This window comes from Amia ocellicauda, chromosome 2, assembly GCF_036373705.1.
Source record: "Amia ocellicauda isolate fAmiCal2 chromosome 2, fAmiCal2.hap1, whole genome shotgun sequence".
NCBI lineage: Eukaryota > Metazoa > Chordata > Actinopteri > Amiiformes > Amiidae > Amia > Amia ocellicauda.
This window is the reverse complement of record NC_089851.1, coordinates 40,993,234-41,005,484: the sequence shown is the minus strand read 5'-3', so window position 1 is coordinate 41,005,484 and position 12,251 is coordinate 40,993,234. Positions and strand designations below refer to the sequence as shown.

Genomic DNA, 12,251 nt, shown 5'->3' with positions numbered 1-12,251 from the left:
GAGAAAAATCACACCCCTCTCTACATAAGAACATAAAGTTTAAAAATGAGAGGAGGCCATTCGAACCATCGTGCTCATTTGGTGTCCATTAATAACTAAGTGATCCAAGGATCATAGAAATAGATCATAGAAAGCAGTCTACATTTCATGATGGTTGATGCTGTTTATTAAAGTGGCCCCATTTCATTGGGTAGACTTCATATAACTGACATGAATGAGGAGCCGGTTGTCCTCTCTGAAAGGAACATGTGCGAGACCCCTTCAGGCCCTGGTTAAAAAACATGAACTGGAAACCAAACCTTTCTGATCAAAACACTGACAGAACAGGAGTATTCTGCTTTATGTGGATGAAAAATATGGTTGTCGTCTGTGTTTATAATAGAGCATTTGACTGCCAGGGATATTTTTCAAGTTTTCTTGAGCAGTGTACCATACACGCTTACCTCTTCTTTGGGCTCTGGATGTTGACTGCGCCGCCCTTTCTTTGCCTTGGGTTCCTGGTTAACCTTCAGCTGTGGAAGATGAAACACCAACGCTGTATGAAAGTGGAAGTCTGAGCGCTAAACTGAAAAATAACGCGCTGGCATTGTAAAGGCTGTTTGACAAAATATATAGGAAGGTGGACCAAACAGGCCTGAGAGTATTGTGCGAGAGAGGCTGTTGTTCATGTATACAAGAAAATTCTGAAATGACTTCCTTGTGTTTGAATTGGCCTCTAAAATCTATAATTCTATAAATGTTTAATTCACACAATCGGTTGTCTTAATTGACTAGTTAATTTCTCTTAATGTTTCATTATATCTATCCATACTGATTAATTAGTGCCACTTTAATTCTGTTGTTGACAAAAATATAAATCGTATGCGAAACTGAAGGAGCAAAGCATGCAGATTTTCACAAAAACGGACATTGTTCTTTAGGTATTTATTATTGTTATATTATATTCCGTATTGTGGAGAGCTTTAGCGTCTTCTGGGTTTTGTTCCAACAGAAGCTGCTGATTACTCAATGAATGTAATGATTTTCTCAATTTAGGCTTATTAAGGAGTTTCACCTTTTAATTTTTAAAGCTGATAAGTTAAAGAATATGTTGATTTACTCACGTTATTGTACCCTCTGTGGAGTCTGGAATGAAGTGTTAGATTCATCCAGTTAATAGCTTAATTAGACCAATTAAGGAGCTCTGAGTGGAGTTGAAAAGAAAGAAAAAACAAGAACACTACAGCCTCCAGGAATGGAGTCTGACTTAAGAAATTAATAAATAAAAATTAATCCCTCTCTTACTATTCTTATGCCGGGGTCACACTACAGGATTTTAAGCCTGATTTGAGCCCGATTTGGCCCTCACGACAAGCAGCCTGGTCGGGGCGCGTCCCTGTTGCTGATGGTCGTGTAGTGAGAGACGGGCTGCGATGCGATCGCTTGCCCTCCGATCTGATCGTAAGCTGGTCGGAGCCGCTACGATTTCATTAAACATGTTTAATATTTACGACTCGATCGGCACTGATCGTGGAGAGTGACATGATCAGCAGCCAATGAGAGCCGAGCTGACAGAAGCAGAGAAAAGAAACGGCAAGAATAAACATGACAGGAGAATAAGATTGTCATACATATTTATTAAAATACTTAAAATACCAATGGTTGTTTCGGGGCACGTTATTTTAAAATACTATACACTTTTTGTGTTTGCATAGACGAACACAAACAACAACAGCGGCTTGTGGTCGCATTCTTTCCGCAATTTTGCACAGATCTGCAGAAATCCTCTGATCCCATTGGTGGAGCAGCGCAGATCTGCGCTACACAGACGTGACCTGTACATGTGCACGTCCGTGTTTGTTGACCTTTTCTCTGTGTGGATCACACGTGTTTTTTGAGGCTCTGACGCAGATCGCCACGACAAGGATGTCGGATCAGTCATGTAGTGTGTGTTCTCCTGTACGTAAGCGATCGGGTAGTGTGTGCTCCTTCACGACGCAAAAGACACAAATTCGGTGCAAAATAGTCGTTAAGTGTGAGCTGCCCACTGTTCACAAAATCGGGTCGGATTGTAGAAATCGTGTAGTGTGACACTAACTGATTTAGTGGGGACTTCACACAGCAGGTCTCTTGCTGATTGGTTAGAAACAGTGTTCCGGATTCCATCAAGACTAACGACCTCCTTGTTCTACTCCCTCTGCTTTCTCCTTAATGCTGAAAAACCCCTCACATCAGTTCTCTTGGCTCTGTGAGTAAACTCAACATGGACTATTAAGCAGCTGCAACATTAACTTCGAGCAAATGCCAAGAATACATAAGAAAAATAGATAAATCTAGTTTATCCATTATCTTCTGGTGCTCCTTCTGAGTTCAACATGCCATCCTATCACTCCTGTCTATTCAAGAAAGACAAGTCTTTAGCTCCACACATTTAATTAAATGGAATGTATTCAGGATGCATGCAGGTTTGTGCAGGGAAAACGCTAGGCATTCAAAGTCACACTTGCTGGCGAACCACGAGGCGCCGAGGAACTGCATACTGGGAGAAATGTGACTGCTGTACTTTGACAAGATGCAAAAATCAATTGTCTGACAGCAGGGTCCCGTTTGTAAAAACAGCAAACAGTACATGTTTGGTGCTTTGCTTCAACACTGCATCTGTGTAAATCCCAGGGCACCGCTGTTTACGCACAGCCTAGCAGCACCACACTGGGCAGTTGCTGCTTCTTTTCTTCCCAGAGCAGCACTGTGTTTAACTGGCTCCAGGGCCGGCGCTAGGGGGGGCTCAGCCGATAAAACAGAATGTGACAGCGAGAGGCAGGGACGGACTGGGACTAAAAAATGGACATTACCCCAGACTGGCCCACCACAACCAGCTCATGGATTCTCCAATTCCCCCGCCCAGCTGACGCAGCATGTTCACACACCAGCCCCTAATACTACCACCTAGCTGCATCACAGCTATAGTTGTACACTAAAGTTGAGGGGACCTCATATTTTGCTAGAATATGGAATATGGGACACCAGACTATACTGTGTAGAGCAGTGGTCTACAACCCTGGTCCTGGAGAGCCCCAATCCACTTCATCTTATAGGTCACCCTAATCACCAATTTCTAAATACTGGGAACACACAAGTTATTAATCAATTAAGCAACTCAACCAAGGGATTTCTTGACAGATGATATTCATATGATTGTTCCAATGTTTTCTAAATTACTGAATTGACCAAACCACCTGCTTAATTGTTTTAAATTCAATACTTTCAGGTGTTTATAAATTGGTGATAGAAGGGTGATAGAAGGGTCCAAAACCTGCTGGATAGGGACTCTGGAGGACCAGGGTTGGAGACCACTGGTGTAGAGAACGTAGATGGAATGTTTATGGGTAGCCAATTATATGAAAATGTAATATTGCATATGTATCATCAGTATTTTTCAAAATGTATTCTTAGACTATTATTATTGGGCAAATAAACATGTTAATGAACCTAACTGTAAATAGGAAGATGTTTAAATGTGTCTATTCCATGTTTTCTACACTACCATCATTAAACAAGGCAATGAAGTTATTGTTGCACACCATGTGTTCTCCTAGGACAGATGTTCTCAACCCTGGTCCTGGTGAACCCCCTCCAGGTTTTTGTTCCAACCAAGCTCTCAATGACTTAATTGAACCCTTAATTTAACTAATAATTACCTAAATCAGAAGTTTTTACTTATTTTAAAAAGTAGGGGTTTTAAGTTAAGTATAGAATTGTATAAATAATGTATTAAAGAACCAACTATTTTATTAGACAATTTAAAAAGTCACATCTAAGCAGATTGAGGAGAACTGAACTGAACCACAAAATGTTTGATCTTAATTATATTAGCTGTATATATTACAATTACATACTACTAGGTATCTGGTCTAGGATATGTTCCATTTTAAAGAAATTCATTTTCTACCTATGGGCAGTGCCATTTTGGATTTCAAAATGAGGTTATGTACATATGTGACGTAGTTGTGGCCTTCGGGCTAGCCTTTTGAGCAGTAGGCTACATTTAGTCAGGGAGTGACTGTCTTTGCAACACTTTTAATTTGATTCCCGCATCGCACAACATCTCTTGAGAAAGGTGGGAAAAAATATGTATATAACTTTAAAAAATTGAATTGAGTCTGTTCTTTATTTTACAGGTGTTAAACAGCAACGATATTGTATATTAAAAAAGAAATAAGATTGAACACTGGTGGGAACATCACACAGGTAAATAACTATTATTTACATCTCTAACCATTACCAGTTTATTTAATAGGCTATACATACAGTGGGGGAAAAAAGTATTTGATCCCCTGCTGATTTTGTACGTTTGCCCACTGACAAAGAAATGATCAGTCTATAATTTTAATGGTAGGTGTATTTTAACAGTGAGAGACAGAATAACAACAACAAAATCCAGAAAAACACATTTAAAAAAAGTTATAAATTGATTTGCATGTTAATGAGGGAAATAAGTATTTGACCCCTTCGACTCAGTACTTGGTGACAAAACCCTTGGTGGCAATCACAGAGGTCAGACGTTTCTTGTAGTTGGCCACCAGGTTTGCACACATCTCAGGAGGGATTTTGTCCCACTCCTCTTTGCAGATCCTCTCCAAGTCATTAAGGTTTCGAGGCCGACGTTTGGCAACTCGAACCTTCAGCTCCCTCCACAGATTTTCTATGGGATTAAGGTCTGGAGACTGGCTAGGCCACTCCAGGACCTTAATGTGCTTCTTCTTGAGCCACTCCTTTGTTGCCTTGGCTGTGTGTTTTGGGTCATTGTCATGCTGGAATACCCATCCACGACCCATTTTCAATGCCCTGGCTGAGGGAAGGAGGTTCTCACCCAAGATTTGACAGTACATGGCCCCGTCCATCGTCCCTTTGATGTGGTGCAGTTGTCCTGTCCCCTTAGCAGAAAAACACCCCCAAAGCATAATGTTTCCACCTCCATGTTTGACGGTGGGGATGTTGTTCTTGGGGTCATTCCTCCTCCTCCAAACACGGCGAGTTGAGTTGATGCCAAAGAGCTCGATTTTGGTCTCATCTGACCACAACACTTTCACCCAGTTCTGCTCTGAATAATTCAGATGTTGGCAAACTTCAGATGGGCCTGTACATGTGCTTTCTTGAGCAGGGGGACCTTGCGGGCGCTGCAGGATTTCAGTCCGTCACGGCGTAGTGTGTTACCAATTGTTTTCTTGGTGACTATGGTCCCAGCTGCCTTGAGATATTAACAAGATCCTCCCGTGTAGTTCTGAGCTGATTCCTCATCGTTCTCATGATCATTGAAACTCCACGAGGTGAGATCTTGCATGGAGCTCCAGACCGAGGGAGACTGACAGTTATTTTGTGTTTCTTCCATTTGCGAATAATCGCACCAGCTGTTGTCACCTTCTCACCAAGCTGCTTGGCGATGGTCTTGTAGCCCATTCCAGCCTTGTGTAGGTCTACAGTCTTGTCCCTGACATCCTTGGACAGCTCTTTGGTCTTGGCCATGGTGGAGAGTTTGGAATCTGATTGATTGATTGTTCTGTGGACAGATGTCTTTTGTACAGGTAACGAGCTGAGATTAGGAGCACTCCCTTTAAGAGAGTGCTCCTAATCTCAGCTCGTTACCTGTATAAAAGACACCTGGGAGCCAGAAATCTTGCTGATTGATAGGGGATCAAATACTTATTTCCCTCATTAACATGCAAATCAATTTATAACTTTTTCTACATGCGTTTTTCTGGATTTTTTTGCTGTTATTCTGTCTCTCACTGTTAAAATACAGCTACCATTAAAATGATAGACTGATCATTTCTTTGTCAGTGGGCAAACGTACAAAATCAGCAGGGGATCAAATACTTTTTTCCCTCACTGTAAATACATAAATGAATAAATGAATAAACACATTATTTTAATATATAATATATTGCAGTACAGGTAGCCTATTGCAATCTTCAAAACAACACTAATGTTTAGCCAACAAAGACAAAATTCACTTTAAATAAATTTGAAATATTTTAATTATAGCACTGGAAACACTTGTTTTTTGTCACAATAAAGCACTTATATTGGTTGACAATATGCATTTTAGCTGGCGTTTTGTTTGTTTTTATTCCCCATATTATAAATCTATGTAGGAAGTAAATGAAATAGATTAATAGTATCTCCTTATATGTAATCTTTCTTCTGTTTGCAGTAGGAAAAGCAATCACTGCATCCATTGCAACCAGGAAGCGTCTTATTTTAGTTTGTTGTTTGTTTTTGAGCATGTACATCCATCAGGAGGATATTTCATTTTCTTTCTCTGTTATAGCACGTTTGCTGAAAAGCCTAAATAAAACGCCAGAAGGCACATTTGCTTCTGTACTCCCGGTTTTCCCTGTTCAAAAAACGAACCTGTCATAATGTGTATGAACTTGCTGCACTGAATATACAGTATTACTGGACACTCAGTAAAGTAAATCGTCCCATTTTTAACAGGACACTCACTGACAAATAGTTTACATTATAATAAACTAAATAACACTTTGACCGCTAATTGCAAAGTACAAATCAGACCAGGGTGTGTGTTTTATCAGTACAAAGCTTGTTGGTATGTGAGTTTTGATTTGACTTAAGTTTTCTTGAATTGTTTTGTTAGTCACCCGTTAGTTCTACTTTGAGATCGCGTTGAAACATATCTGAAGTGAAGTACCTGCTACACAACCTGAATTTGTTGGACCTTTTAACTGAACGCGATCAAGAAAAGTGTTGATCATTCAATGGACCGACCGTCAGTACCCATGTTGACAGCCCACTGACTGGCAAGATGGTGATCTTTTGGGAAGGGGAATAATTGTACTTCCTCCTCATCGTCTTGATAATCACTTTTGGATGCGTCCACTGTATTGTGTACAGCCAAGAGCCATACAGTATAGTTTGTAACTGTCAGAATCAGACAGACACACAGCCTCACCGAACTCTGTGGCCACACTGACTTCACCGATTGTCAGCTAGAGAGTAAATGGTGGCCGCCTATGCGCTCATAAATCTATATTCACGCCCCTCAACAGGTTCTATTATTCAACATCCTCTATAGCCGCTACATCGATGTCCTGTGGCTATGTTACTGTCAGTGTCTGTGTGAGGGGTAAGGCTGCAGCAGCTGCACAGTGGGAAAGATGGACCAGTGGGCCAGTCAGTTTCGCATAACTTTCTAGCCCCCACCCATTAAACCCTTTTTTTAAATTGGGCTAGCCCAGTCGGCAGGAGATACTATATTTATATATACAGTTAGGTCCATACATATTTGGACAGTGACACAATTGTCATAATTTTTGCTCTGTATGCCACCAAAACGGATTTGAAAGGACATAATCAAGATGTGCTTTAAGTTTAGACTTTCATGTTTAATTTTGAGGGTAGTTACATCCAAATTGGGTGAACGGTGTAGCAATTACACCCATTTTTATGTGTGTTATATGTGTTCCATAGACATCACCAGATGCTGGGTCTCTTCCCTGGTGATGCTCTGCCAGGCCTGTACTGCAGCTGTCTTTAGTTCCTGCTTGTTCTTGGGGTGTTTTGCCTTCAGTTTTGCCTTCAGCAAGTGAAATGCTGCTCAATTGGATTCAGGTCAGGTGATTGACTTGGCCATTGCAGAACATTCCACTTCTTCACATGTCTTATTCTAGTACATAATGGCTTTTATATATATATATTAGTGTACTATATAGCCTACATTACAGTTAATCTAATAATGCATTCATCTCATCTCCGAGACTCTAGGCTACTTAGTAGTACACCAATCTGTTTAACATTCAATGCGATTCATTACCATTCAAAAGTTTGGGGTCACTTGTCCATGTTTTCGAAAGAAAAGCACATTTTTAGTGCATTAAAATAACATCAAATTGATCAGAAATACAGTGTAATATTGTTAATGTTGTAAATGACTACTGTAGCTGGAGCATAGGCGTACAATGGCATGTTGTGTTTGCTAATCCAAGTTTATCATTTTAAAAGGCTAATTGATAATTAGAAAACCCTTTTGCAATTATGTTAGCACAGCTAAAGACGCAATAAAACTGACCTTCTTTAGACTAGCTGAGTATCTGGAGCATCAGCAATTGTGGGTTCGATTACAGGCTCAAAATGGCCAGAATCAAAGAACTTTCTTCTGCAACTCATCAGTCTATTCTTGTTCTGAGAAATGAAGGCTATTCCATGCACAAAATTGACAAGAAACTCGTACAACACTGTGTACTACTCCCTTCACAGAACAGCGCACACTGGCTCTAACCAGAATAGAAAGAGGAGTGGGAGGCCCCGGTGCACAACTGTGCAAGAGGACAAATACATTAGAGTGTCTAGTTTGAGAAACAGATGCCTCACAGGTCCTCAACTGGCGGCTTCATTAAATAGTACCAGCAAAACACCAGTCTCAACGTCAACAGTGAAGAGGCAACTCCGGGATGCTGGCCTTCTAGGCAGAGTTGCAAAGAAAAAGCCATATCTCAGACTGGCCAATAAAAAGAAAAGATTAAGATGGGCAAAAAACACAGACCCTGGACAGAGGAAGATTGGAAAAAAGTGTTATGGACAGACAAATATAAGTTTGAGGTGTTCGGATCACAAAGAAGAACATTCGTGAGACGCAGACCAAATGAAAAGATGCTGGAGGAGTGCTTGACGCCATCTGTCACCCTGGTGCTTTGGTGCTGGTAAAGTGGGACAGTGCAGGAGTTGTACGGGGTAAAAGGGATCTTGAAGAAGGAAGGCTATCACTCCATTTCCCCTGTGGACGGCGCTTGATTGGAGCCAATTTCCTCCTACAACAGGACAGTGACCCAAAGCACAGCTCCAAACTATGCAATAACTATTTAGGGAAGAAGCAGTCAGCTGGTATTCTGTCTGTAGTGGAGTGGTCAGCACAGTCACCGGATCTCAACCCTATTGAGCTGTTGTGGGAGCAGCTTATGACCGTATGGTACGTAAGAAGTGCCCATCAAGCCAATCCAACTTGTGGGAGGTGCTTCATTAAGCATGGGGTGAAATCTCTTCAGATTACCTCAACAAATTGACAACTAGAATGCCAAAGGTCTGCAAGGCTGTAATTGCTGCAAATGGAGGATTCTTTGATGAAAGCAAAGTACAATTATTATTTCAATTAAAAATAATTATTTCTAACCATTTCAATGACTACATTTCCTATTCAATCTCATTTCATTTATGTTTTCATGGAAAACAAGGACATTTCTAAGTGACCCCAAACTTTTGAATGGAAGTGTAAATAAAAACATCAACGTATTTAAGAAAACAATAGGTTATTAGTTTTGTTGTTTTCGTTGATTCTATTGGTTGCATTAAAATTAATTATAATTAAGCTCTTTTTAATCCCAGAATTTTAAAAACAACAATGCCGAAATCCTGAGATTGAAAAAAGCATCAAAAAAGAAATTGGATTGGATTGGATCCGGGATTGGATTCCCTAGTAGTGACGTAGACCAGTTAGAGTGTATAGTGTGTAGTGAAGAACACCTGTTATAGAGTGTATAGTTAGCAGTAGACCTGTTATAGAGTGTATAGCAGGGGTGTCCACTGTTTCACGGTGAAGATCTAGCCGCTTGCCTGCTTGCATATCGTCTCCAAACTGCAGCATTATCTTTTCTGGGTTTCTTGTTTACAGTAATTCTTCCCTGTCACATGCTTTCTGATGTTGGATTGGTTACTTGCCTTTATGACATGCCTGATTGGGTAATTTATTCGGAATTCCAGCCTTCTGGGCTATCACTGTGCTTAGTCCCGCTTTCATAAAGTAAATTACCCAATGAAGCACATCAATTATGGCTCCTAAAGAGAACCAATCAGACGTCAGAAAACAGCAATGGCTAAACGTTAGCTTTAGTGAGACTGGGTTGTGCAGTGATACTAGCGAGTCTGTTGTATGCTGTAGCCTAACCTTACTGCTTAGGGAGGAAAATTCTCACAAGGGCCACATTTAACTTTTTTACAGACCATGTCACGGGCCGTTTATAAATAGAAAAATGTTATAGACAAATGGAACTTGAAACACACAGGATTATCAGGCAGAAAATGTAGCCTAAAATCTTATTGTTATGTTATGTTACTAAAGGATGAGTTGCTCTTAATATCCTGAGAAGAAGAACTGAAAGATTTGTAAATTATTTGTGTTCGAAGTTGTTGTTTCTTAAGGCTGATGTCATTGGTACACTTGCAGGCAACAAGTGCATTGGCCCTATGTGTGTCATACTTTAGTTAGAAGGCTGCTGTAAAGCACAGTCTGAGCCGATACAGCACAGGATCTACAGCGTGGCCCCCAATGAGAGCAAAAATTTCTGCTTATTAAATATTGCATAGTTTTATTATGTCTTACAGGGCGTTAGGACTACTGTGTGTACTCAATCCATCCCTGCCACATGGAAATCATATTTAAGCTTTCTACTCCTTTGAACGGTTGCAGTTTGCTCTCTGACTCCATCTCTCTCTAATTCTCCTTTTCCATCCATCTCTCTCTTCCTCTTTGCCCCTCTACACCCCTCACTCTCCATTTCTCTCCCGCCGTGTGTGCAACACAGACCTGCTCATTGCTGGTGGAGGAGATGCTGGACTCAGCCTCTTCCTCGTGCCTCTCCTCCATCTTGGCCTTCCAGAAGCGGCCCTCTCTCAGGAAGCGCTGGTGCAGCTCCAGCTCGTCGCAGGCCTTCTTCCAGCCCATACTGCGCTTCACCTGCAGCTGGTGGACATTCACCTTTATGTCCTGGATGTTCTCCGATGGGATCCAAGCCCTGGTTTAAACAAATAAACAAAGCGATTGATGAATGAATGAATAAATGTATACATAAAAAAATAAACAAATAAATGTATATCTTTCCAGTGGGACCCAAGCCCTTCCTTCTCCCTGCAGCTCTCCAGGGCCAGGGTTAGCCACCCCTGTCCTAGATCATCCCAATATTTCTTAGCAAATGTCCATTTAACCTATAGAATCTTCGCTCTGGTTTCCGGAATGCACGTGGGGGGGCAGGGGAGAGTAGGGTGGGTTCGCAGCATTCATACTGTGCTTGATCGTGTGTGTGTATATACACTCACCTAAAAGATTATTAGGAACACCATACTAATACTGTGTTTGACCCCCTTTCGCCTTCAGAACTGCCTTAATTCTACGTGGCATTGATTCAACAAGGTGCTGAAAGCATTCTTTAGAAATGTTGGCCCATATTGATAGGATAGCATCTTGCAGTTGATGGAGATTTGTGGGATGCACATCCAGGGCACGAAGCTCCCGTTCCACCACATCCCAAAGATGCTCTATTGGGTTGAGATCTGGTGACTGTGGGGGCCAGTTTAGTACAGTGAACTCATTGTCATGTTCAAGAAACCAATTTGAAATGATTCCACCTTTGTGACATGGTGCATTATCCTGCTGGAAGTAGCCATCAGAGGATGGGTACATGGTGGTCATTAAGGGATGGACATGGACAGAAACAATGCTCAGGTAGGCCGTGGCATTTAAACGATGCCCAATTGGCACTAAGGGGCCTAAAGTGTGCCAAGAAAACATCCCCCACACCATTACACCACCACCACCAGCCTGCACAGTGGTAACAAGGCATGATGGATCCATGTTCTCATTCTCTTTACGCCAAATTCTGACTCTACCATCTGAATGTCTCAACAGAAATCGAGACTCATCAGACCAGGCAACATTTTTCCAGTCTTCAACTGTCCAATTTTGGTGAGCTTGTGCAAATTGTAGCCTCTTTTTCCTATTTGTAGTGGAGATGAGTGGTACCCGGTGGGGTCTTCTGCGGTTGTAGCCCATCCACCTCAAGGTTGTACGTGTTGTGGCTTCACAAATGCTTTGCTGCATACCTCGGTTGTAACGAGTGGTTATTTCAGTCAAAGTTGCTCTTCTATCAGCTTGAATCAGTCGGCCCATTCTCCTCTGACCTCTAGCATCAACAAGGCATTTTCGCCCACAGGACTGCCGCATACTGGATGTTTTTCCCTTTTCACACCATTCTTTGTAAACCCTAGAAATGGTTGTGCGTGAAAATCCCAGTAACTGAGCAGATTGTGAAATACTCAGACCGGCCCGTCTGGCACCAACAACCATGCCACGCTCAAAATTGCTTAAATCACCTTTCTTTCCCATTCAGACATTCAGTTTGGAGTTCAGGAGATTGTCTTGACCAGGACCACACCCCTAAATGCATTGAAGCAAGTGCCATGTGATTGGTTGGTTAGATAATTGCATT

The 12,251-nt window shown here is 41.4% G+C and overlaps 1 protein-coding gene across 7 annotated transcripts in view; it reads right to left on the bottom strand.

The window, feature by feature from the left end:
* Nucleotides 1–12,251, bottom strand: part of zmynd11 (zinc finger, MYND-type containing 11) — a 102,712-nt gene that overhangs the window by 9,186 nt on the left and 81,275 nt on the right. For all 7 annotated transcript variants that reach the window (XM_066723723.1, XM_066723746.1, XM_066723732.1 and 4 more), the window contains 2 exons: nt 10,574–10,781; nt 444–512 (listed from right to left, as the gene is read on the bottom strand). In XM_066723723.1, coding sequence (XP_066579820.1) covers nt 444–512; nt 10,574–10,781 — 277 coding nt within the window. The remainder of the gene's footprint in view (nt 1–443; nt 513–10,573; nt 10,782–12,251) is intronic.